Below are 26,240 nucleotides of genomic sequence, written 5' to 3'. Positions count from 1 at the left end.
AAAATGATGACAAATAAACATGGGATACAAAGTAAGACAACAGAAAAACTCTAAAATAGGATGGAGAGTTTTGTAGAGTAATACTCCCTCCATCCTAAATTATAAGTCATTCTAAGAATCTTGGAAAGTCAAACTATCCTAAGTTTGACCAAATTTATATGATAAAATAATTATTATTATGATACCAACTAAATATCATTAGATTATTCCTTAATTATTTTTTTATAGTATACTTACTTTATGTTACAAATTTTAGTATTTCTCTTTATAATTTTGGTCAAACTTGAAAATCCAAGATTCTTAGAATGATTTATAATTTAGAATGAAGGGAGTAATTGGTATGAAGTGACGAAGTCGACCACAACCAAATATAAATATAAAGGGTTAAATGCACGGTAGGCTCTTCAACTTGTGTGGGGGTGCCACTTAGGTCCACACTCTCTCAAATTGCATTTTTGGCACCTGAGCCACTTAGGTCTACTAAAATGCATTTCCGACACCCTAATGTTGTTTAAGTGTGCCACTTAGGCAAGCGAAGTTACATAATTTTTGATAAGCTATGGGACCAGATTAATTTATGTATGCTCGAACTAGTTGATGTTGATGATGATGGACCCATACTAGGCACTAGTTCATGGGCTGGTTTCCTTGTATAGTAGTACTAGCTAGTTTACCTTTTTCAAGTTGTAGCTAGTTTAGCTTATAATAATCCGTACATTACAATCCAATAGAATTCCGAAGTACTATAAACGGGAGCCTATAAATGGAGACGTTTTGCCTCATGACGAGAGCCAAACAGAAGCCCTGTGCGCCATGGCGCTTAGCAAGAAGCAACACACAAGCACTGATCAGCAGGCCGTGCTGGATGCTCAGCTCCTGCTCTGGCACCACACCATCGGCTATGTCAAGTCCATGGCACTCAAGGCCGCCCTAGACCTCCGCATCCCCGACGCCGTCCACCAGCATGGCGGCTCAGCCACCCTCCCACAGATAGTCACCAAGGTCACCCTCCACCCATCCAAGATACCATGCCTGCGACGCCTCATGCGTGTGCTCACTCTCACCGGCGTCTTCAGCGTCGTCCACGACGGCGCCGGCGACGAGCCTGTTTACGGGCTCACGCCGGCGTCTCGTCTTCTGGTCAGCTCGGGGCGCCTGAACGTGACTCCATTCCTGACCTTGATGCTCGGTACTGTCTTTGTGTCTTCCTTCTTCGACCTCGGCGAGTGGTTCGGGCACGAGTTGCCGGACCCGTCCCCCTTCAAGTTAGCGCATGGACGGCATATATGGGACCTTGCCGACCACGACGCAAGCTTCGGCAAGCTCTTCGACGACGGGATGGTCGCGGACAGCAGTTTCATCATGGACGTCGTGGTCAAGGAGTGCAGCGACGTCTTTCAGGGGATTAGCTCCCTTGTCGACGTCGCCGGCGGGCTCGGCGGCGCTACCCAGACCATCGCGAAGGCGTTCCCGCATGTGGAGTGCAGCGTGCTGGATCTCCCACACGTTGTCGCCAATGCTCCCACTGACACCAATGTGAAATACATTGCCGGTGACATGTTTGAGAGCATTCCGTCAGCAAACGCGGTCTTCCTCAAGGTATGTACGCCCATATAATCGTGCTCTCGTTGATCAGTATCGTGATGATGTTGTGATTGGTCACTTAGATTTGTTTGGTTCTAGTGGATTCTGCATGACTGGGGTGATGCCGAATGTGTCAAGATATTGAAGAACTGCAAGAAAGCCATAGCATCTCAAGGAGGAAAGGTGGTAATATTGGATATGGTGGTTGGAGCAGGGTCGTCCGACGAGAAGCATGTGGAGACGCAAATCTTGTTTGATCTCTTTATGATGTTTATCAATGGTGCCGAGCGAGATGAGCTAGAGTGGAAGAAGATTATTTTTGAAGCTGGATTTAGCTCTTACAAGATCATACCTGTTCTAGGTGTTCGATCGATTATCGAGGTCTATCCATAGAAATCTACTATGTAAGCGTGTGAAGAAGTGTTTTGCCGTGTGTCTTAAAGTTCTTAGAATACAGTCCTCAACAACGTGTAATAAAATGATTTGATCACCGCCGGAAGGAAGGTGTGCGATGGTGTATTTGTCTAAACATACTAGTATAAACTACTACACAAATAATTTTGCAAGACGGTATATTTTCATTAATGGAGACGATCACAAAATTTAACCGTCTTAGTTAATGTCTACGATTAATGGAGGTGGACATTTTTTATTTACCGAGGCAGACACTTTTGCCCACCCCAAAAAATAGATTTATAGAGGCGGTCAGCTAAAGACAACCGTCTCTAAAAATAATCTATTTTTGGAGGTGGTTGTCTTAACATACCCGCCTCCATAAATTATTTTTTGGAGGCAGTCACACTATAAGGTCTCACCTCCAAAAATAGTGGCCCATGCAACCCATATCTTGGCCCAATAACTCGCTCCTCGTATATATACAACCAGTTTGGGTTTTGACTTCACTCATCAGTCTCTCTACCTCTTCCCCTCTCAGATGCGGTAGCCTGCCTCTCAGTCTCCCTCGGCAGATGCGTCATCCCTCCCTCCACACACTCTCTCCTGGCGGCGCATCTGAGGAAGCAAGCGAGAGCCGCTCACCTAGGTGAGGGTCGTGCACCTCTGCCCAGGCCATGGTAGTCGTGCTCCCCCAACAGAGGGTCCAATGGCAGGAGCCGATCACCCAGGCGAGGTCCACATGCGCCAAAGGTGGAGCTCGCGTGCTCCCGGGGGCCGCGGCCAAATGGCACTTGGCAATGGCGGATCCGGGGCGGGGGCCTGCGTGAGATCCGGCAATGATAGTGGCAGCAAGATCCAGCAGCGATTGTGGCAGCGGTGGATCCAGCGCATGGTGCTGGTGGCGTGGTTCTCCTCTAGCGCGGGCGGCGTGGATCTCCTTCTCCGCCATTGCTCGGTCTTCTCCTTCGGCGCCACGCGCAGGGCCCGATCTTCTCCGATGGCGGCCCGAATCCTGTGAGCAGAGCGGCGGCAGCCACATGTGGATGGGTTTGGCGGGCCTGTGGATGGGAACGGTTGGCCTATCCACGTGATTTTCTTTCTTTTTTTGTTTTTTTTCATATCGATTAACCGTGACCTTCATGGTTTGTGCATTAACCATGATCTTTCATTGGAGACGGTTACATATGCCCGTCTCCAATAATCAAAAGTGATTGTCTTCATTAAATTTTGTGTACTAGTGAGACATTTTTTAGGAGATACCGGTATACGGTTGTACAGGCGCCCCGAGCTGACCAGAAGACGAGACGCCGGCGTGAGCCCGTAAACAGGCTCGTCGCCGGCGCCGTCGTGGACGACGCTGAAGACGCCGGTCAGAGTGAGCACGCGCATGAGGCGGCGCAGGCATGGTATCTTGGACGGGTGGAGCGTGGCCTTGGTGGCTATCTGTGGGAGGGTGGCTGAGCCGCCATGCTGGTGGATGGCGTCGGGGATGCGGAGGTCTAGCGCGGCCTTGAGCGCCATGGATTTGATGTAGCCGAAGGTGTGGTGCCAGAGCTGGAGCTGAGCATCAAGCATAGTCTGCTGGTCAGTGCTCGCGTCTTGCGCCTTGACGGGCGCCATGGCGCAGAGCTAGAGCTAGTAGTGTTGATCTGCTCCAATTGTTATAGCATCTTGGGTGCAAAACGCGTCCATATAGAGTTATAGACTCGTCGTGTTTATGGTGATTGAGCGCTCTGATAATCTTTGAGATGTTGACACTATATATGATTTGCCTACTTGTTGGATTCTACTCCAGTCATCACATGGAAATGCTCCGGCGTGCACGAATTTCACGCGAGCACCCAACTCCAGATCAGCGATAGTACACTCCTTTGTTCGAATGATTGCCATCACAACTCACAAGGTGGCCGAATCGTATCTTGTCATCTCGCCGTGACATGTCATGTTAATGGAGAACTAATAATCGTGAAACAGAGACCTTTGCGCATTATGTAAGGGACACATGTTGAACATGTGGGCGCACCATATACGATGGAAAATGCATTAGCTAGGGACATCACACGTCCAGTGGAGTGAAAGCGACAGCTGGCCGAATGAGCACAGAGCAAGGATAACAGGAGAGGAATCTTTACACGTATTGGGTGTTTGGCTGGGGTTCTCCCGTTTTCGTACTGGACTTTGGCTGATATATCATACATATGGGTAAGGAATAATATTTTACCATATCATAACATTGTTTTTCTTGTAATATAATAGGAGTTGTTTGGCTCCCTGGAACTGAATCTCATTCCAATAATCATATTCTAGCAATTTGAATTTTTTTTAAGAACGCGCTACACACGTATTTCATTAGAGGAGACAAAAGTTTTTTTACAATCCAATCAGACAAACACCGGCCAATTGCCAGCATTCGTCGAGCAGAAAGGGCGAGCCAAAAAAAAAGTCACGACCTCTTAGCGGCGTCCTACTAAGGTTGATTACAAAGCGATACAATTAGCGTCCGACCCTTGCAATTAGATCGACTCTCACTAGTATTGATTCTTCATCACCGTTGGGTCGGCAGACCCCATCGTCAACTTATTAGTGATAATCAGCAATAGAGGTTATTATGATCGAGTGTTTGCAACTAGCGGTGATAAGTTCATTTCACCGCCGGCTTGAGTAAGCACATTACGGTGACAAATTGATATCACAGTTGGACACATATCCACCCGCCGGTGAAAATCACTTTAAGAAAAGAAAATAGCCGTCAACACCAGAGATGCCGCACTAGCACCATGGGCTCACTGCCAAGCGAGGGCCGCCTCCACACTGAGATGCATCGGTCATCCTGTGCTCTGTCCACTCGCGCTCCCTGCGCCAAGGCGTCGCCAAATGGATGTGCCCATGCTGGGGCGCCGCCTGCGCCGAATGGGTTGTCGCCGCCTGGTAGGAGAGAGAGAACATGGTGCTTTTGTTGAAAGGGAGAAAGGAAGGAAGGGAAAGGTTACCAAGGTGAGGAACGAAGATGGATGAGTGGAGGTCACCGGCATCGAGGATGACACGAGAACTTTTTCTTATGGTAACAGGCGGCGGTGCTCCTTCTACTGGGCTTTTATTAAACACAAAAAAACGGTTCTTACAGAGTATGATCATGAAACAAAAAAAAGGAATCAATGCAGAATTACACATAAGCTTCTAGCCATTGAGCAAACCTCGGTTTTAAGCTACTTTTTGCTCTAAGGATAACTTGAACAAATTCTCGTCTGAAAGTAGACTTGCAGGAAGCATTTGAGGGCTGAACATACTTGAAGATTGCATCATTTCTTTTTGTCCAGATAGACCATGACATGGTTACTATAATCTCCATGAAGAAGAGGACCTACAGCTATTGTCGGAAAGAATGCAGAGTACCAAACGGATCTGAAGGATTCTGAATCACCAACCCAAGAGTGGCCCAACAATCTTTTGAGAAAGGACAATCTAGAATTCATTCGCTCGTCTGAGTAAGTGCATAGTAGAGTACCAATGTCTTTTTTTCTCGAACGTGCGTTGCACGGAATTCATTAAGCTAGAAGAGAGTTTTAAGGGAACAAAATACAAAAGAGCATTGGTAATCAAGAGGTTACCAATGCCAACCTAACGACACAGCAAAATACCACACCGAGGCTCAGAGAAAAACAAAAGAAAGCACTACTGTCTGTCAGGTGGAACGCAAAGCTGCAAGAAGCACCGCTAAGCTACGGTAACCAGCAACAGACCACTCTTTAGCTTCTTCAAAGATCTTGCTAGCTAGCACTGTTGGCGAAGTAGGCGCTCCACCAAACGTTCCGACCTGCTTGGCGATAAACTTCCTACTGCGTAGCCACCAGCCTAGCACCCCTTCCTCCGCCACCACGATGGAGTCCACCCACTGTAAATGGAGAAGCAGCATCTGCCAGACCCCAGACCTCCCTGCTATAAACACAGATAATGTAGTCAAAACCGGCGTTCTGCCGTCCAGCAGCGGTCGTGTAGTACTAGCCATAGCCAGAAGAAGTGACGCACTTTAGGCGGTGCAGCCGTCTTCCAAATCTCATGGGCGCCAAGTGGTCTGGAGGAGCACAAAAACATTGCCCCATAAGTTGAAGCCGAGAGCCAGTAGTTGCCATCTCCTGAGAACCGCTAGGGAATGATGTCCGGCATTCCTAGATTTAGTTGTAGCAGTCTCAACATCCTCTAGATGCGGAAGAATTCTGCGATTACCTGTACTGTGAGAGCTCCATTCACTACTGGAATCACACGTTTTGCCTAGTGTCTAAGGCACTCGGCAAACGGCAAAAAACACTCGGGAAACCGTTTCGCGAGTGCCACACTCGGCAAAGCGGAGACGAAAAAAAAGATAACGGCAAACTGCTTTGCCGAGTGTCTTTTTTCGTGCACTTGGCAAAGCCTTTGCCGAGTGCCCGTTTGACACTCGGCAAACAAAAGTAGCCATCACGCCAAACCTGACGGAAGATCACGGTTTGCCGAGTGTCTACAGCCAAATACTCGGCAAAGACATTTTAAAAAAAAATAGTTTGCCGAGTGTCTTTCTTGGGACACTTGGGTTTTGTTTAGTTCCCAAAAAATTTTGCAAAATTTTTTAGATTTCCCGTCACATCAAATCTTTAGACGCATCATGGAGTATTAAATATAGACGAAAATAAAAACTAATTGCACAGTTTAGTCGAAATTGACGAGACGAATCTTTTGAGCCTAGTTAGTTCATGATTAGACAATATTTGTCAAATATAAACGAAAGTGCTACTATTCCTATTTTGCAAAAAATTTTGGAACTAAACAAGGCCTAGGCAAAGTACCAAGTTTTCCTAGTGTCTTGGATAGGACACTCGGCAAAGCTATCATGTTTACCTAGTGTCCTGTACACTTGGCAAAGCCACCATCAGGTTTGCCTAGTGTCCTGGCCTGGACAATCAGCAAACCATTTTTTCTAGGTGTCCAGTGCAGTCCATTGCCGAGTGTTATGGCCAAAAAAGTTTCACTATATAAAAAAGTTTTAAAGTGAAACTCCAACTGAACACTAAATTTAACATCGAATCTTACCGGATCCTACTCAACTATATGAAACTTTTTTTTGAGATGTTTCGATTTGTAAGCAATGTACATGACAACTTTCGTGAAATCTTTTCAATTTTTTATCACAACCTCCACATATGATATCATGACATTTTGAGAAATCTCGTGATTTTTAGAGTTTGTTTGGTTTCTATAGAATTTAAAAACGACTAGGCCACAACATTGTTCTCATGCTTCATGAGCAAGATGTTTGAAATTTGATGTAACTTCCTATATTTGAACTTTACTCGATTTGAAAAAACATGAATATCATTTTTCCATTCATTTTTTAAAATTACTTGAACCACCTACAGTTTAAATTTGAGTTATCCCCAAAAATTCAATTAAATGAGCTAAATTAACTAAATATAGCAAATAGATTGAGAATGATATAAAACTTTCACATAAAGTTAAGGTTACCTAATGATGTTAGGAGAAAAGGTTTGGAGGCTAGACACAAACAAAAAAAACAAAAAATATTTGCCGAGTATCCAAGCAAAACACTAGGCAAAATGGTAACTTTGCCTAGTACCAGGATAAAACACTGCCTAGTGTCAGTAAGAAACACTAGGAAAAATATAACTTTACCGAGTGTCTAACGAGACACTCGGCAAACCCTAACGGCGGTTGGGCCGTGCATGCTGGAACGGAACATTTGCCGAGTGTCTAGTTTTGCCTAGTGCTGAACACTAGGCAAAGAGCTAGTTTGCCGAGTGTCATAATTTGCCTAGTGTCTGGCACTAGGCAAACCGTCGAATTATCGTGTGTTTGTTTTTGCCGAGGGGTGACACTCGGCAAACTACTCCGTGACTCCATTCCTGACCTTGATGCTCGGTACTGTCTTTGTGTCTTCCTTCTTCGACCTCGGCGAGTGGTTCGGGCACGAGTTGCCGGACCCGTCCCCCTTCAAGTTAGCGCATGGACGGCATATATGGGACCTTGCCGACCACGACGCAAGCTTCGGCAAGCTCTTCGACGACGGGATGGTCGCGGACAGCAGTTTCATCATGGACGTCGTGATCAAGGAGTGCAGCGACGTCTTTCAGGGGATTAGCTCCCTTGTCGATGTCGCCGGCGGGCTCGGCGGTGCTACCCAGACCATCGCGAAGGCGTTCCCGCATGTGGAGTGCAGCGTGTTAGATCTCCCACACGTTGTCACCAATGCTCCCACTGACACCAATGTGAAGTACATTGCTGGTGACATGTTTGAGAGCATTCCGTCAGCAAACGCTGTTTTCCTCAAGGTACGCTCATATAGACTATATATACTACTATGGCCTTGTTTAGTTCACTCCGAAAACCAAAAACTTTTCAAGATTCTCCGTCACATCAAATCTTGCGGCATATGCATGGAGCATTAAATATAGACAAAAACAAAAACTAACTGTACAATTTATCTGTAAATCACGAGATGAATCTTTTGAACCTAGTTAGTCCATGATTAGATAATATTTATCAAATAAAAACGAAAATGTTACAGTACCGAAATTCAAAATATTTTCGAAACTAAACAAAGCCATGTATATTCTGATTCGTCATTTAGCTTCCTTTATTTGGTTCCAGTGGATTCTGCATGACTGGGGTGATGACGAATGTGTTAAGATATTGAAGAACTGCAAGAAAGCCATAGCATCTCAAGGAGGAAAGGTGGTAATATTGGATATGGTGGTTGGAGCAGGGTCGTCTGACGAGAAATATGTGGAGATGCAAATCTTGTTTGATCTCTTTATGATGTTTATCAATGGTGCCGAGCGAGATGAGCTAGAGTGGAAGAAGATTATTTTTGAAGCTGGATTTAGCTCTTACAAGATCATACCTGTTCTAGGTGTTCGATCGATTATCGAGATCTACCCATAGAAATCTACTATGTAACTGAAGTGTATTGTATGCATGAATAATCTGCGTGTGAAGAAGTGTTTTGCCACTTAGAATGATGCAGTCCTCAACAACGTGTAATAAAATGATTTGATCACCGCTGGAAGGAAGGTGTGCGATGGTGTATTTATATAAACATACTAGTATACACTACTACACAAATGATTTTATAAGACGGTGTATTCTCATTAATCGAGAAGGTCATAAAAACCAACTGCCTTAGTTAATATCTATAATTAATGGAGGTGGACATTTTTTTATTTACCGAGGCAGACACTTTTGCCCACCTTGGAAAATAGATTTACGGAGGCGGTCGATTAAAAACAACCGTCTCTAAAAATAATCTATTTTTAGAGGCGGTTGTATTTAACATACTCGCCTCCATAAATTATTTTTTGGAGGCGGACACACTATAAGGCCTCACCTCTAAAAATAGTGGCCCAGACAACTCATATCTCGGTCCAATAACTCGCTCCTCGTATATATATGGCCGGTTAGGGTTTTAACTTCACTCATCAAGTCTCTCTACCTCTTCCCCCTCTCAGATGCGGTAGCCTGCCTCCCTCGGCAGATGCGCCGTCCCTCCCTCCACGCTCTCTTGGCGGCACATTTGAGGAAGCAAGCGAGGGCTGCTCACCCAGGCGAGGGCCACGTGCGCCGAAGGTGGAGGTCGCGTGCTCTCGAGGGTCGTGGCCATGGCACCTGGCAATGGCGGATCGGGGGCAGGGGCCTGCAAGAGGTCCGGTAACGATGGTGGCAGCGAGATCTAGCAACGATGGTGGCAGCGGTGGATCCAGCGCAGGGTGCTGGCGGCGTGGTTCTCCTCTAGCGCGGGCGGCGTGGATCTCCTCCTTCTCCGGCGCCACGCGCGGAGCCCGATCTTCTCCGACGGCAGCCTGAATCCTGTGAGCATAGTGGGGACAGCCACCTGTGGATGGACTCGGTGGGCCTAACCACGTGATTTTCTTTCTTTTTTGTTTTTTCATATCGATTAACCGTGACTTTTATGGTCTATGCATTAACCGTGATATTTTATTAGAGGCGGTTACATATGCCCGTCTCCAATAACCAAAAGTGACCACCTCCATTAAATTTTGTATACTATTGAGACCTTTTTGTTTAGGAGATACCGGTATACGGTTGTATATGGCTGCAGTTTTTTTTTTACTCTTCACGTTTCATATACAGCAGTTAAAGCAAATAGATGCAAGGGCACATCAAGTTGACAAGCATTCTATACAGCAGTATCAATCTTTGTTGAATCATCAACGTGGCTTAACCAGCCATTCAAAGTTGGAAACACTTGGGGCCTGATTGAATGGTCGCGGAATCAGGTCGAATTGGAAACCATTTCATGGGCTGGCCTGTTTGTTTATCACGTGAACTGGAAAGCAAGATTCTAGGGTCTTGGCCTTTCGTGCATTCGATAAACGGAAGCCTGGCCTGCAATAAATTCACGGGCTGAAACCAGAAAGCTACCTCTTCCGTCCCACGACTCGCCCGGACGGCTCCTCCATACCCAAGCACTGCCTCGGCAGACATGCTCTACTCTCTCGCCTCTCCTCTACACCATGGCGACTAGGGTTCGCACGTGCCCGCTCCTCCAGAGCGAGGTGTGCTCCCTGGGCACGCATGGGTGCGACACATCAATGGGGCTCTCACAGTATAGGTAATCGCGGAATTCTTCCGCATCTAGAGGATGTTGAGACTGCTACAACTAAATCTAGGAACGCCGGACATCATTCGCTCAGGAGATGGCAACTACTAGCTCTGCGGCTTCAGCTTATGGGGCAATGTTTTTGTGCTCCTCCAGACCACTTGGCGCCTGTGAGATTTGGAAGACGGCTGCACCGCCCAAAATGCGTCACTTCTTCTGGCTAGTACTACACGACCGCTGCTGGAGCTGGACAGCAGAACCACGATTTCAACATCATCTTCAGGCCTCCTGTACGGCTGTACCTGCATTATATGCGATCAGTTACCAGAAACTATTAACCACATCATCATTGGATGTGTTTATAGCATGGAGGTCTAGCAGATCCTGCTTCTGCGTTTACAGTGGGCGGACTCCATCGTGGTGGCGGAGGAAGGGGTGCTAGGCTGGTGGCTACGCAGCAGGAAGTTGATTGCCAAGCAGGTCCAGAATGTAAGAGGGATGAATTGGTAGAGAATCACCGCACTTTCCATTACAGAGTACAGGGGGTTAATATACATGAATCCACTACTAGCCGATCAGATCCTACATTCTAGGCATGGAGGGATAAGAATTGAGCTAGTCTACAGCTGTTACAATAGGGAAGATAACCCTGACCATTCAGTCCTAACTGTATCCTAAGTTCCTAACTGTATCGCTAACACCCCCTCAGTCTTGGCATTGGATTGTCGAATGCAGAGGCTGGCTCGGAACTCTTGGAACAGCGCTGTCGGCAGCCCTTTGGTCATGATGTCTGCAATTTGACGCTGAGTGGGTATGTGCAGCACTCTGAACTGACCAAGAGCAACCCTTTCTCTGACAAAATGGATGTCAATTTCAACATGCTTCGTTCTTAGATGATGCACTGGATTCTCAGAGAGATAGACTGCTGAGATGTTATCACAGTATATCACCGTCGCCTTTGTGATGGGGACATGAAGTTCTTGAAGCAGGTTGCGAATCCAACAGCACTCAGCAGCAGCATTGGCAACACCGCGGTACTCCGCTTCAGCGCTGGATCGCGAAACCGTTGCCTGTCGCTTGGATGACCACGAGACAAGGGAGTCGCCGAGGAAGACACAATATCCTGACATTGATCGCCTTGTGTCTTGGCATTCTGCCCGGTCTGCATCGGAGTAGGCCTTCAACTCAGTGTCAGATGACGCCGAGATTTGCAGGTCATCGGTGATAGTGCCGCGAAGGTATCGAAGGATGCGCTTGACGAGGTTCCAGTGAGATGCCCGCGGTTGCTGCATGTACAAGCAGGCCTGATTGACAGCGTAGGCAATGTCTGACCGCGTCAACGTGAGGTACTGCAGGGCGCCAGTGATGTTGCGGTAGAACGTGGCGTCCATCGCTGAGTCGTCGTCGTGGGCCGACAGCTTCTGCTTGACATCAACAGGTGTAGCAGCAGGTTTGCAGTTGCTCATGCCGGCTCGTTCCAGGACGTCCTCCGTGTACTGGGACTGGGTGAGGAAGAGCCCGCGATCATCACGGCGCACCTGGACGCCGAGGAAGAACCGAAGGGCACCAAGGTCCTTGATGGCGAACTCCTTGCAGAGTTTGCGGACAATGTGTTGTAGCATTAATGTAGAAGACGCCGACGTAGACGAGGAGATACGCCATCTCCTGACCGGTGTTGAAGATGAACAGCGAGGAGTCGGATCCAGTGGCTTTGAAGCCGAGGGATCGTAGATGACTGCCTAGGCGTTGAAACTAGGCACGCGGCGCCTGCTTGAGGACGTAGAGCGACTTCACGAGCTGGCAAACGTGATTGGGCCGATCCGGATCGACGAACCCAGCCGGTTGATGACAGTAGACGCGTTCCGCTAGGTCGCCATGGAGAAAGGCGTTTTTGACATCCAACTGATGAACGAGCCAGTGGCACGACGCGGCAAGGTGAAGGACGGTGCGGATCGACGCCGACTTGACGACCGGGGAGAACGTTTGATGGAAGTCCACCCCCGGTCGCTGGGAGAAGTCGCGTAGGACCCACCGTGCTTTGCGCCGTTCGAGAGATCCGTCGGGGTGCAACTTGTTCTTGAACAATCACTTGTCGGAGATGATGTTGGCATGTTGCGGTCGCGGAACGAGCGTCCACGTGCCGTTCGCGTGTAGAGCATCATATTCGGCCTGCATGGCCGCACGCCAGTCGAAGTCGGAGTTAGTTCAAAGAAGGCACGCCACTGCCTGAAGTTGCCTTCATCAGCGGAGAGGACTACGGGGACGTGGTTGTGGATGTTGAGCAGCACGAGGGTGGATGCTGGGGGAGGATCAGGGTCGGCAAAGAGATTGGAGCCGGCGGATCCATGATGGGCTGGCCATTGAGAAGGGCAGCGGAGGGTGGGAAGGGGCAGCGGAAGGTGGAGTTGCTGATCGGAACGGTCAGGCTGATACCATGTAAGAGGGATGAATTGGGAGAGAATCACCACACTTTCCATTACAGAGTACGGCTTCGTTTGGATAGGGCGGGTTAGGCGTGGATTGGGGGCCAAACCCGGCCACTGGTGGATCCTATCCACGCTGGGAGGACAACCCACGTGAGTGCAAAATTCGCATTTGGGAAGACGTGGACGGGAGCGAATCCAACTCTACCCCCCTCAAACCGCGTGGGTGTCGCGCATCTCCACTTATGGCCGGGAACGTCTCCGCGTGAGTCTCGCGTCGCTCCTCTCGGCGCCGACGCCGACGCCGACGCTCCGCTCCGCAACCGAGACCGGCAGCGGCCAGTGGATCAGGTGCGCCTCCACCAGCCCACGTCCTCCATCTCTTCCTTCCAATCCCTTTCCCTTTTCCTCATCTCTTTTCTTCCTAGGGTTGGAGTCAGATCGAGACGGTGGCAAGATTCTGGGGTCTCCAAGATCGTGTGGTGACTGACACGGAGTGCATCCACGAGTTCGTGCCCTACGAGGGTGACACAGTGTCCAGAAACTTCGCCGTCGTCGACCACGACATCTTCTCGAGCTCCGACCTCCCAGGCATCGACCTCACGGTACGCACCAGATCCCTTGCCCCAGCCATACTCCAATATAGCATGGTTAAATTTGATGGGTGGATTAGTGTTCGGTTGGATTTGTGGGTTGTTTTGATGGGGATCTGGCCATCAGGTGGATTGAATTGGGGATCAGTGCTGCAGGTGCCTTGCGAGTAGTCTGGTTTGGATGATAATGTGCTGTTTTGCTGCAGGTTAGGACCCTACGGTTGTTTGGATTTTTGGTTTTGTGGGAAGGAGTATTTTTTGGGGTGAAATTTGACGTCAATTTCATTTCTTCCCAATTAAAAATAGTGAAAGTGTTAGTTTCATTCAGGAAGTTCAGTCCGGGTTCAGAAGCTTCAGAGTTTCAGAAGCTTCAGAGTTTCAGAAGCTAGTGTTATTTTTATCTAATAAAACTGAACCAGTCTGTACACCAGAATCGCACTTTGTTAGCTGTGCGGCAAGTCACGTAGTTGCAGTTTTCTCCTTCTGGGGAATTGGGTTTTTTTTTGTGCGGCAAGTCACGTAGTTGCAGTTATTTTTAGCTAATAAAACAGAACCATGTCTGTTGTGGTGATTAGCTGCTCAATACCTGGTTTTCTCCTTCTGGGGAATTGGGTTAGCATTATATTAATCAAAAGCAACGTTGTGGTAACGTGGAGTACTGACTTCCCCCCACATGATACTCTGGTCCTTTTAAACGAGGAACAAGCGAAAAAAGAGATCCAGATGCTTTTTCCTCCTGTGCAGCAACAGATAGAGATACAATAATCCAGTACCGTTCCAAATAAGATAAATATGTGCGCTACAATGACCAGTGCAAAAATCAGTACCAAGATCAGAGGGAAACATCGCACATTTCACATATAAGTAACCTCAATTTGGACATTTGTTTGGACATTTGTTTTGAGCTAGTAGTTTCACTGTGCTATACTTATTCTTTGCTTGGATATGCATCTGTGCCTGAGTAGAAAGGAGGGCTGCCCTCTTGCCCCATATTTGGCAGTTTGGGCCTTTTCTGTTGAACTTTTAGATGTGTACTTCTGTGTAGTCCTTTCACATGTTTAGTAGTGAAGAATTCATTTTTGAGTGGAAACCATTTATTTCAGATGTGTGATAACTTGTTTCTATACATGTGTTTTGGTAGATTATCGGTAGCTTCTCCTTTCTCCTTTTTTGTGATGCCTTCTTTCAGAATCATAGATTTAGTTTCCTTCTTGTGTGATGCCTTCTAATGAACTACATGGTTTCATCATTGTATTAGTTATGGATGCTCTAGCTAAGAAAAGAAGGGATGATGATGATGATGAGATTATGCTTTCCTTCTACCTGCTTTATATCTATTGGGTAGTACAAGGGAGCCCCGACAAAAAATACCTAGGCATACATCAAGGTTGTCCGGAAAGGAGCGTCTTGAAGAAGTACTCAATGGACATGTGAAAGATTGTTGTGTTGCCTTTCGTATGGAGCCTAACATCTTCAGAGCCATTGCAACCTATCTTAGAGATGAGCATTTGTTACGGGACACTAGGGGTATTAGAGTCGAGGAGCAGTTTGCGTTCTTCATGTATATGCTGTCTCACAATGCAAGCTATGAGGATATGCAGTATCAATTCAAACATAGTGGAGAAACCATCCATCGGCACATTAAGTCAATCTTCAACATAATCCAAAATCTTACTTGTAAGTTTGTGAAACCTATAGTGGCAACCGAAACTCATTGGAAAATCAGCACAGACCCTAGGTTCTTCCCTTACTTTAAGGTGAATCAATTATGACTCTCTACTTATCCATATACACCTCTTTTCCTTACTTATATATATAGCTAACATACACACTTCACTCATTGGAAAATAAGCAAATGTTCCTGCTGTCCCTAATGGAGGAAATAAGGTTCAGAAAAGGCAGAAGGAAGCTGCTATCTCTCATGGAGGAAAGAAGGTTCAGAAAAGGCAGAAGGAAGCTGAAGTAGCTCACATGATGGAGAAGTATCTGGAAGTAAAAACTAAGCAAGTTGAAGGTGAGGTTGCAGAGAAATCAAGGGCAGGATCAGGAGCGGATGAGTACTCCATCAAGCAATGCATTAGTGTCATCAGCACCATGGTAGAACTCACCGGCGAAGAAAAGGCTGAAGCTTTTGATGTTTTCAAAGATGCTCAGAACCGGGAAATCTTCATGAATGCAGATTCACCAACACGTCTGATTTGGATAAGGAAGAAATGGTTAGTTTTTTAGTTGTCTTTGAGTTTGCTGACATCTTTTAATTACTTTCAAGAACTCACTAGAAAACTTTTGCTTTGAACCAGTATGCAGACATGAGGGAAACAATACTGAGTTTTGAGTGAGAGGTTAGTCTTTGTTTTTATCCAGTAAGAGCTTAGACAGTTATTGCACAAAATTTATATTTTGTGATGCCATCTGTCTAAGCATTCAGCAGATGGTTTCCCAAAGTTTATATTTTGTACTAATAATTATAGGTTTCTAGGTGTTGTGCCAATTCGACCAAGATCACTTGAAATGTTAGGCTTGAATCTATAAAATGCATCAGTACTTGAAATGTTCTGGCTCAGATTACATATTTTTGTACTAATCTATTTTGGAGCACACATTTAGCATTACTGCTGGTACATCATGACTAGCTATTGCACAAAATTTGCTGGAATTATTTAAGGATCTGTTTGCATGTACTAGTCTACTGTTACTTGAATTTTCTGTCTTTTTTGTATCAAGTACTAACTCTTGGCTGATATCTCTTCTCTGTTTGCTCTCATGGCTTAGGCTCTTAGCAACTAATCTATTTTTGGACCCTTCTTTAATATAGAACATTAGTGCATATTTGATTTTTTTGATGATGATAAAATGGCTTAGTAGTTGACATTGACATATATCCATTGGCAGTTCCTGACACATATGTTCACTGTGACTTTACAGGTCTGAGGAGGTCGAGTTATGAAAGACACCCTGCAACATTTACCCATGAAAAAAATAGTTGAATGTTCAGTCTTGTAGTTTTTAGATTTAAATTTCTAGAATATTTGATAATGATATTGGAGAGAGATAACAATATCCATATAGTCTAGCACGTTAAAACTATTATTTTATATCCAGATAAAAGAACATGTGCGCTGCCTGTATCCGACATGGACCGGCATGATAAGTTGTTCTATATCTAGATGTTTCTTGCTGGATTGGATTAAATGGAGCTTATCCAACACATTTCAGATTAGTAATTTGTTTTTTTCTGAATTTTTTGATGATTTTTTTTGTTGTTTTGAGATTTTTTTGTTCATCTTTCAGTTTTTCTAATATTTTTTGTGATTTTAGAGATGAATTTTAGAATTATAGTTAGCGCTCTTAGTTTTCATGTCTTCAAATCTGTTTGCTTCAGCTTGTTATTGCTCTAAAAAGACAGCAGGCCTAGTTTTTTCTAGCCAACAGATGAAAACCCTGTCAATCCACTGTCTTCATCCAAATAGTCAATTAACCATTGGGGGTTCAAACCTCCGCATACACTGGATCGGGTGGCCCCCTTGGATCAATCCCACCCACGCGGGGGTGAGGTCTACCTTGGGTCGGCTCCACCAGTTGCCAAACGAAGCCTACAGGGGGTTAATATACATGCCACTACCAGCCGATCCTACATTCTAGGCATGGAGGGATAAGAATTGAGCTAGTCTACAGCTGTTACAATAGGGAAGATAACCCTGACCATTCAGTCCTAACTGTATCCTAACTGTATCGCTAACACAGAAAGCCTTGGACTCTCTCTTCTTCCCGGCAGGATGAACTCTATGGAAAGAAAGGAATGCCAGGATGTTCGGTGGTGCGCCTACTTCGCCAACAGTGCTAGTTGGCAAGATCTTTGAAGAAGCTGAAGAGTGGTCTGTTGCTGGTTACCGTAGCTTAGCGGTGCTTCTTGCAGCTTTGCTTTCCACCTGACAGAGTGGTGCCTCCTTTTGTTTTTCTCTGAGCCTCGGTGTGGGCTTTTGCTGTGTCGTTGGGTTGGCATTGGTAACCTCTAGATTACCAATGCTCTTTTGTATTTTGTTCCCTTAAAACTCTCTTCTAGCTTAATGAATTCTGTGCAACGCACGTTCGAAAAAAAGACATTGGTACTCTACTATGCACTTACTCAGGCGAGCGAATGAATTCTAGATTGTCCTTCTCAAAAGATTGTTGGGCCACTCTTGGTTTGGTGATTCAGAATCCTTCAGATCCGTTTGGTATTCTGCATTCTTTCGAACAATAGCTGCAGGTCCTCTTCTTCATGGAGATTATAGTACCATGTCATGGTCTATCTGGATAGAAAGAAATGATGCAATCTTCAAGTATGTTCAGCCCTCAATTGCTTCCTACAAGTCTACTTTCAGACGAGAATTTGTTCAAGTTATCCTTAGAGCAAAAAGTAGCTTAAAACCGAGGTTTGCTCAATGGCTAGAAGCTTATGTGTAATTCTGCATTGATTCCTTTTTTTGTTTCATGATCATACTCTGTAAGAACCGTTTTTTTTTTGGTGTTTAATAAAAGCCCAGCACCGCCGCCTGTTACCATAAAAAAAAGTTCTCGTGTCATCCTCGATGCCGGTGACCTCCACTCATCCATCGTCGTTCCTCAGCTTGGTAACCTTTCTTCCCTTCCTTTCTTTCTCCCTTTCAACAAAAGCACCTTGCTCTCTCTCCTACCGGGCGGCGACAACCATTCGGCGCAGGCGGTGCCCCAGCATGGGCACATCCATTTGGTGACGCCTTGGCGCAGGGAGCGGAAGTGGACAGAGCATAGGATGCCCGATGCACCCCATGGCCTCTGGATCTCGACGCAACGGATCTTGATGGTGGCCGTGAGAGCCCCCGGCAGTGCGGCTGCACCAAATCTTGGTGCAGCTATGTTGGTCACCACCGACTTCGCCGCGACAGCATTTCAGTGTGGAGGCGGCCCTAGCTTGGCAGTGAGCCCATGTTGCTGGTGTTGACGGCTATTTTCTTTTCTTAAAGTGATTTTCACAGGCGGGTGGATATGTGGCCAGCTGTGATATCAATTTGTCACCGTAATGTGCTTACTCAAGCCGGCGGTGAAATAAACTTATCACCACTAGTGACTAGTTGCAAACACTCGATCATAACCTCTATTATTGCTGATTATCACCAATAAGTTGACGATGGGGTCTGCCGACCCAACGGTGATGAAGAATCAATTACTAGTGAGTCGATCTAATTATTGCAAGCGTCGGACGCTAATTGTATGGCTTTGTAATCAACAGGACGCCGCCAAGAGGTTGTGACTTTTTTTTGGCTCGCCCTTTAATTTCTGCTCGACGAATGCTGGCAATTGGCCGGTGTTTGTCTGATTGGACGATTGTAAAAAAAAAAAAACTTTTGTCTCCTCTTATAATGAAATACGTGTGTAGCGTGTTCTTAAAAAAATTTCAAATTGCTAGAATATGATTATTGGAATGAGATTCAGTTCCAGGGAGCCAAACGTACAACTCCTATTATATTACAAGAAAAACAATGTTATGATATGGTAAAATATTATTCCTTACCCTTCATATGTATGTGATATATCAGCCAAAGTCCAGTACGAATACGGCACAGAACCCCAGCCAAACACCCAATACGTGTAAGAGCAACAGCCAGCTGCTGGCTGTAAGATTTCTTTACGGCCTTCTTGCAGCCTACTCATATAATGGTTAGCTTATCACTATTAATACATGACCCACTTGTCTGTGTCACAGATTTTTTTGGTTTTTGTGTCTGAGCCGGCTGTAAGCTTACAACCCGTTTTTACTCTCTCTCCTCTTCTCTCTCCTCCATCTCAGCATTTAGCTGGCTTACAACCTACTATAAGAACAAGGCTAATGGTTTAGCCCACTGCCGGCTGAGAGAGGCTACCATATCATTTACAGCTGATCATACAGTCAACCTGTATAGCAAGCTGGCTGAACGGTGTACTATAATAAAAAGTATAAGTATTTAATATCAATGTGTAGAAGGCCATGTACATGCCATCATCGTCGGCTTCTCGCCGATAGCGAACTGGGAGACGGCTGTGAGAAATAATTTTTTTCTTGGACCATGAGCTGTAGGCGGGCGAGATGGGAAACTTTCGCTGCATAATCTCTCTCTGATGTGGCTCTTTTTCGTGTCGACGTGGACTCCTCCCAGCCGATTAAAAAACGTTATTATACTTGCTCTAATACTTGCTCTAAAAGATTCCTCTCCTGTTATCTTGCTCTGTGCTCATTCGGCCAGCTGTCGCTTTCACTCTACTGGACGTGTGATGTCCCTAGCTAATGCATTTTCCATCGTATATGGTGCGCCCACATGTTCAACATGTGTCCCTTATATATAATGCGCAAAGGTCTCTGTTTCACGATTATTAGTTCTCCATTAACATGACATGTCACGGCGAGATGACAAGATAAGATTCGGCCACCTTGTGAGTTGTGATGGCAATCATTCGAACAAAGGAGTGTACTATCGCTGATCTGGAGTTGGGTGCTCGCGTGAAATTCGTGCACGCCGGAGCATTTCCATGTGATGACTGGAGTAGAATCCAACAAGTAGGCAAATCATATATAGTGTCAACATCTCAAAGATTATCAGAGCGCTCAATCACCATAAACACGACGAGTCTATAACTCTATATGGACGCGTTTTGCACCCAAGATGCTATAACAATTGGAGCAGATCAACACTACTAGCTCTAGCTCTGCGCCATGGCGCCCGTCAAGGCGCAAGACGCGAGCACTGACCAGCAGACTATGCTTGATGCTCAGCTCCAGCTCTGGCACCACACCTTCGGCTACATCAAATCCATGGCGCTCAAGGCCGCGCTAGACCTCCGCATCCCCGACGCCATCCACCAGCATGGCGGCTCAGCCACCCTCCCACAGATAGCCACCAAGGCCACGCTCCACCCGTCCAAGATACCATGCCTGCGCCGCCTCATGCGCGTGCTCACTCTGACCGGCGTCTTCCAGCACTCGACGACGACCGACGACGACGGCGGCGAGCTTGTCTACGAGCTCACGCCGGCGTCTCGTCTCCTGGTCGGCTCGGTGACGACGAACGTGAGTCCGTTTCTGAACATGGTGCTCGGCACCGTCTTCGTGTCTTCCTTCCTCGACCTCGGCGAGTGGTTCCAGCACGAGCTGCCGGACCCGTCCCCGTTCAAGTTGACGCACGGACGGCACGTGTGGGACCTGGCCATCCACGACGCGAGCTTCGCCAAGCTCTGTGACAATGGGATGGTCGCGGACAGCGGGTTCATCATGGACGTCATGGTCAAGGAGTGCGGCGACGTTTTCCAAGGGATTAGTGGATCCTTGGTCGACGTCGCCGGCGGGCTCGGCGGCGCTACCCAGGCCATCGCAAAGGCGTTCCCGCACATCGAATGTAGTGTGCTCGATCTCCCAAACGTTGTCGCCGTTGCTCCGACTGACACCGACGTGAAGTACATCGCCGGCGACATGTTTGAGAGCGTTCCATCGGCAAATGTTGTCTTCCTCAAGGTATGGGGTCAGATTTAAAACCAAAAAAGGTTCATGGTTTTGTGAATTGTGATTGGCTACTTAGATTTATTTGGTTTCAGTGGGTTCTGCATGATTGGGGTGACGCTGAATGTGTCAAGATATTGAAGAACTGCAAGAAGGCTATACCATCTGAAGGAGGGAAGGTGATAATAATGGATATCGTGGTTGGAGCAGGGTCATCCGACCAGAAGAATGTAGAGACGCAAGTCTTGTTTGATCTCTTTATCATGACTATCAATGGAGCCGAACGAGATGAGAAAGAGTGGAAGAAGATCATTTTTGAAGCCGGATTTAGGTCTTACAAGATAATGCCTGTTCTGGGTGTCCGATCGATCATCGAGGTCTACCCATAGAATTGAAGTTTACGCATAGGACAATGGACAAGTGCTGTTGTGGGCGGCCGTGTTGCAGGTTGCAGCGCACAGGTTGACAGCAAAGAAAGGTTGTTCAAACTTGAAAGCGTCCAGCCACACAGTTATTTGCATCACGTGCTGATGCATTATAGTCGTTGATGTTAAACCATGTGAGTGCTAGTGGTACTACTTTGTGTTTGCATGTAATAATTTTGCCAACATACTGATGTCTATTTTCTGTGAAAAAATCTAGAGCCAAAATTCTTCTGTCACTATTTTAAAAATGAAACTAGTACGGTGTGCGTGATTAAACTACTTGGAAGCCTGGAAATTTTAGTGTTTCTCCACGTACTGGGTTCGTTGGTCGAATCTTCTACAACTAAAAAGAACGAAAGTAAGATCACTTTTTAGTGTGACAAAAATCTTTGCTCCGTCGGTCCGCCCCCCCCCCCCTTGCGAAACCATAGGCGTTGGTTTTCCCCCCTCCGTCGTCTGTGCGAGTTTCGTAACTGTTGACACTTGTTAACTTATAAAATTTATTAGCATTTATTTCTCCATCAGAAATAAATATCCACTAGAATAGGGTTATCACTGACAACTTTCACGAGTTTTGTATATTCTGTGTTTTCCAGGAATTATTATAGAAAGTGCTGAACAGAGGGATTTAAGTGTTAATCGGTCACGAAACTTAGCCGCGACGAAAGGATGACACCGGAGAATTCAGGAACATTCAAGAAGACACCCGACGCGAGGGGGGAGCCAGCCGCCAACAGGTGGGGTCGGCCGGCCCCACCCTAGCGCCGGCTGGCCCCCTAGGGTTAGGGTTTGCTCCCCCCTTCTGGAAGCTTCCTCCACCGCCTCTGCGGAGCCATCTCGACCGCTTGTTAAGTCGGTTTGATCCAACGACGCGCGTTCACCCCACCAGACTATAAATAGAAGGCAAGACCCCCCTAGAGGAGGCCAGATCAAGAGATGAAGAGTCAAAGCATTAGATAGAGATCCACTAGATCTAGGCTAGCAATCAAGATAGAGATTAGAGAGAGATAGAGTAGAGGAGTAGAGATTCGGAGGAGTCCCGGCCTGTCAGAGCTTCCTCAGGAGCTGTATCGAGATTCGGCTCCCTCGCCCGGAACCGCGTTCTGAGGTACTTTTGTATTTACCCTTCTGATTCAAGTAAGCAACTTGTTTGTATTCGTTCTTTGGTTTGCAACTCATATAGTACTACGATTTGGGTAGCTCCTAGGTCGGAGTAGTGATTCGTAGTGTAGACATGGTGTCTGGGCTATGGTTGCTTGTGAATGTCCCCTAATCAGCCAGACAGTGGTAGTTCGCGTAGATGATGACTTTATAGCTACGTTAATTCCTCTGTAGTCCACTTCCCGTTGATAGGATTGGTAGGCTTATAGGTGCCTGATAGGGAATTACTCTGATTCTTCCCCTATTTGGGTTACTTGCCTGATAAGACGATACTATACAAAGTTTACTGGTTATTGGAACCAGAGTACATTAGTATTTCCTCATCGTCAATAGTTTCTAGATTGTTTGTGCCCCCTTAGATTAAGAAATTATAGGCTAAGTCATATATCACCTATTGTCCCTTTGGGTTCGATATTAAAACCGGGTTGATCTTGGTGAAGTGCTAATCAGTATATATCTGTGCGCTTGTGGATAATCTGATTATAATCATTATTAGTGTGCAGTTAATTTATACCAACAGTAACAAGGAAGGAAACCTCACTTCCCGCATTGCTCACTTCCAAATCTATCCCCCTCCAATCACGCTTCCCTCCTATGATCCCCCTCCCTCACGCGCTCGCACGTCCGCCGCCAAATCGCTGTCCGTGATACCCATGGCACACGCGCCTTGTTGCTGCTGGACGCGACGACGAGGCAGAGGAGGAGAGGGAGGCGATGACGATGACTCCCCTCCAACCTTTTTTTTACCTAGCATCGATGGCCGTCCCCTCCACAACCCACTGCGGCGGGGCGTCTCCGCCACCTGTCGTGTCATCCCGCTGGCAGATCTGGCGACCAACTGCCCTCCACCTCAGTGACTGGCCTTCCCCATCTCCTAGCCAGCGGATCCCACAGATCGAGTAGGATATGGCGCTCGCGAGGTGCATATAGAGGAGGACACCGTCGATCTGGATCTAGGACGAGGTGGGGGCGGTGATGTAGGGTACTTTGTTGCCAGTTGGTGAGTGATGCGAAGGGTGCCGTTGCCGACGCCATCGTGCCACATCCCTCGCTAGCACGCCGCCGCCACAATCTCCACGTCACTCCTCCGCCCTTGCCGCCACCGTTGTGCATCTTGCACTGCCGCCCATGATGGCGGTCGTCATCCTCCACCTCCCTCAAACCACCTTCCACTACACTAGATGGACGTGTTGTTGCTGCTCTACCAGGCTGCGCGGATGAAGCTAACGGGTGGGTGGGTGGTGCCGACACTGACTTAGAGGGAGGTGGAGGACGCGCCGGGCTTCAGGTGTGGCCAGTCGCTCACCGTTGTCGCTTCAGGAATACCAACATCCTCTAACTCTAATCCATCAGGTACCGAATTGAGCAGCACGCGCACCTCATCACCGCGAATCCCCTTCCTGCTGCCCCCTTGAATCCAAGGCCAATAAACAGATCGAGAGCACTAGCATAAATAATCTCCGTTTAAAAATTACTGCAAGTTGTTTTCCTTTGGCACACAAATCTGTTAGTAGGCGCCAGCACTACGTAGAAGCCATCAGATGGATTGCTCTTGATAAAAAATTATCTGAAATAATCTAGAATTTTTACCAAATTGTTTTAGTACTTGCAGATCTTTGCCAAATTGAAATGCCATGTGAACGGAACGATGAGTTGCGGGCATCTCCGATTTCACATACAAAGCTTGGCTATTTTTGTGTTATGCATGAGCCAATAACATGTTGAATAATAACTTTATAATAACTAATAATTATTTCTAATTTGTTCTGGAATGGCTTCAATGCCTCAAATGTTGGACGTATTGGTTTTTTAATTTCTTATATGAAAGCAATGATCTATAATAAATTGATCTTTAATTGGTAGAAGAATTGCTTTAGTACATTTCATTATGTGCCACAAACCATGTTAACATGCTGGTTTTTAAGATCAATTAGGCTAACAAGTTTCCAGAAATATAAACACATTTACAAAATCTCTTGCAATATTATTTATTAATTGGTCTATTAATGTGTTTATCAATTGATCTATTAATTGGCCGCCCTCGGATGACTACCCTCAAACATACATCATTTATTAGTGTTATTGTTACCTGTCTAGGTTGACAACAAAAGATCAACATGCAGGTTAAGTAAGGCTTCTTCCACTATAATGTACTGGATATTTTTTTTGAACTTGCCCAAATTTATTCAATTCATAATAATGGCTAATAGTAGTAATAATATATTTTGGCGGATAATAAAAATAGTTGGGATAGTCTTGTTCTTGCAGGTAAACTTCTGTTGCCCCCGAAACTAAGATTGATTTATGTCTATTCTTTAGCTAACTCTTAGTTGGCACTAATTTTTATTGGCAGAATAATGGTGAGTCTTCCAAACGCATAGAACTGAGAAATGTCGGCACCAAATGTGGACCTCGAGTTAGTTGCCAATACGATCAAGATTAGCTGAATTCTTTCTGCTGTCACAGTTATGTACCTTTTCTGCTTCCATAGTTGCTTAACTTCCATTCATTCACAAAGAAAATGAACATTTTGTAGAGTTTATGATGGAGTGGAATTTAACATATTGCAAAAGTTTAGACTGAAGCCACGCTAATTGTTTTCTCCACTAACAAAAGGGTGTGAATAGCACTGTGAGTTAGAAGACTTAGATAAATTATTGATCCTTAATCATGTGTCTGATGCAGATTTTGGCCTATTTGAGGCACCTAGGCACATAAAAGAATTTGTTAAATGTATTTATTCTCAAAATACAGTGTGTCGATCATGAATTAATTTAAGGCTTATAGCCAGGTGACTAATAAGTGGGCTTTCACCTATGGACAGTTTGCAAGTCTTAAATTGTATTGAGAACAAACCTTGTATCCTGTCAACTTCTGTGGAAGCCGATGTAATTTGTATCTCATGGAAAAGGTATATCCAGCAGAGATTATTAATATTCAAATTAATATTAATATTAATATTAGTATTAATATTAATATTATGAGTACTATCACTTCTGCTGATTTGAAGAACATGGACATTGTCAGACTTGCCAGTCATCATAGGTTCTGGGTGTGGTTGCGGCAGTTTCTCGGTTTATGATCCTAGATGAATTCAGGTATTTCCTGTATACATCAAAATTTCATGTGCTTCTGTGTATTGGATGTAGCTAGCTTATGACATTTTTCATCAATTTGTGCTTCGACCATGGTGCCTCCATGAAGCAATTGGATGCACCATGACATATTCACTCTCTGGCGGCGCAAGCTATGCGACAATATTTCTTTCTTGCTGCAGGAGCTACATCTCTGATCTGGTCATAACCCACACTTTTCGTAAGAGTGCGAAAGCAAGAAGCCATTTTTTTGTTAGTATAATTATCCGACCCTAACATTTGTATCTTGTAAATATTTGATCAACCATTTGACTTTTTTTTTGTCTCCTAAATATTCCACCCGAGCTTACAATTCTGGTGTTTGGTGTATATAAAGCCCCTGTTTTGTTTGGTGTATATTATTGTACATTCGAAAATTAGTAGAAAGTTAATGGAACGATTATTAATGTGTAGCATTTCAATTCAG

The 26,240-nt window shown here is 45.8% G+C and overlaps 4 protein-coding genes and 1 long non-coding RNA gene across 6 annotated transcripts; 4 read left to right on the top strand and 1 right to left on the bottom strand.

Moving 5' to 3' along the window:
* Positions 782 to 9,067, top strand: LOC8082973 (O-methyltransferase ZRP4). The gene is made up of 3 exons (XM_002441335.2): positions 782 to 1,599; positions 1,684 to 1,965; positions 8,902 to 9,067. The coding sequence occupies exons 1-3, from the start codon at positions 814 to 816 to the stop codon at positions 8,911 to 8,913; spliced, it is 1,080 nt and encodes a 359-aa protein (XP_002441380.2). The 5' UTR covers positions 782 to 813; the 3' UTR covers positions 8,914 to 9,067.
* LOC110430483 (uncharacterized mitochondrial protein AtMg00810-like) lies at positions 9,698 to 12,210 on the bottom strand. The gene is made up of 4 exons (XM_021448194.1): positions 11,290 to 12,210; positions 10,819 to 10,890; positions 10,062 to 10,100; positions 9,698 to 9,859 (listed from the first exon to the last, which is right to left on the bottom strand). The coding sequence occupies exons 1-4, from the start codon at positions 12,208 to 12,210 to the stop codon at positions 9,698 to 9,700; spliced, it is 1,194 nt and encodes a 397-aa protein (XP_021303869.1).
* LOC110430482 lies at positions 12,464 to 14,801 on the top strand. The gene is made up of 4 exons (XM_021448193.1): positions 12,464 to 12,609; positions 12,834 to 13,008; positions 13,102 to 13,362; positions 13,440 to 14,801. The coding sequence occupies exons 1-4, from the start codon at positions 12,464 to 12,466 to the stop codon at positions 13,773 to 13,775; spliced, it is 918 nt and encodes a 305-aa protein (XP_021303868.1). The 3' UTR covers positions 13,776 to 14,801.
* Positions 15,463 to 16,828, top strand: LOC8067510. The gene is made up of 3 exons (XR_002447999.1): positions 15,463 to 15,820; positions 15,905 to 15,946; positions 16,530 to 16,828. It is a non-coding gene; the product is annotated as an uncharacterized LOC8067510 (long non-coding RNA).
* LOC8067509 (O-methyltransferase ZRP4) lies at positions 20,153 to 22,671 on the top strand. 2 transcript variants are annotated; one of them, XR_002448013.1, is made up of 3 exons: positions 20,271 to 21,108; positions 21,189 to 21,652; positions 22,115 to 22,671. XR_002448013.1 is itself a non-coding variant. In XM_002441331.2 (2 exons), exons 1-2 carry the CDS (start codon positions 20,314 to 20,316, stop codon positions 21,480 to 21,482), a joined length of 1,089 nt encoding a protein of 362 aa, XP_002441376.1. In that variant the 5' UTR covers positions 20,153 to 20,313; the 3' UTR covers positions 21,483 to 21,762. The 2 variants fall into 2 exon arrangements, 1 of the variants encoding a protein (XP_002441376.1); XM_002441331.2 differs by lacking the exon at positions 22,115 to 22,671 and having other exon boundaries at positions 20,153 to 21,108; positions 21,189 to 21,762.

The sequence above is a fragment of the Sorghum bicolor genome, chromosome 9 (assembly GCF_000003195.3).
Source record: "Sorghum bicolor cultivar BTx623 chromosome 9, Sorghum_bicolor_NCBIv3, whole genome shotgun sequence".
Lineage (NCBI taxonomy): Eukaryota > Viridiplantae > Streptophyta > Magnoliopsida > Poales > Poaceae > Sorghum > Sorghum bicolor.
The sequence above is the reverse complement of the archived record's forward strand: the minus strand, read 5'-3'. Positions and strand labels throughout refer to the sequence as shown.

Bases quoted from the DNA above. Each gene is read 5' to 3' on its own strand.
- LOC8082973 (XM_002441335.2), top strand. From the start codon at position 814: ATGGCGCTTAGCAAGAAGCAACACACAAGCACTGATCAGCAGGCCGTG. The intron at 1,600-1,683 runs GTATGTACGCCC...GTTTGGTTCTAG, and splicing joins CAAACGCGGTCTTCCTCAAG to TGGATTCTGCATGACTGGGG.
- LOC110430483 (XM_021448194.1), bottom strand. From the start codon at position 12,210: ATGCTACAACACATTGTCCGCAAACTCTGCAAGGAGTTCGCCATCAAG. The intron at 10,891-11,289 runs GTGTTAGCGATA...CATATAATGCAG, and splicing joins CCAATGCCAAGACTGAGGGG to GTACAGCCGTACAGGAGGCC. The intron at 10,101-10,818 runs GTAGTACTAGCC...TGAAACGTGAAG, and splicing joins CCAGCTCCAGCAGCGGTCGT to AGTAAAAAAAAAACTGCAGC.
- LOC110430482 (XM_021448193.1), top strand. From the start codon at position 12,464: ATGGAGAAAGGCGTTTTTGACATCCAACTGATGAACGAGCCAGTGGCA. The intron at 12,610-12,833 runs GTAGGACCCACC...TGCCTTCATCAG, and splicing joins CGGTCGCTGGGAGAAGTCGC to CGGAGAGGACTACGGGGACG. The intron at 13,363-13,439 runs GTGCGCCTCCAC...TTTTCTTCCTAG, and splicing joins GGCAGCGGCCAGTGGATCAG to GGTTGGAGTCAGATCGAGAC.
- LOC8067509 (XM_002441331.2), top strand. From the start codon at position 20,314: ATGGCGCCCGTCAAGGCGCAAGACGCGAGCACTGACCAGCAGACTATG. The intron at 21,109-21,188 runs GTATGGGGTCAG...ATTTGGTTTCAG, and splicing joins CAAATGTTGTCTTCCTCAAG to TGGGTTCTGCATGATTGGGG.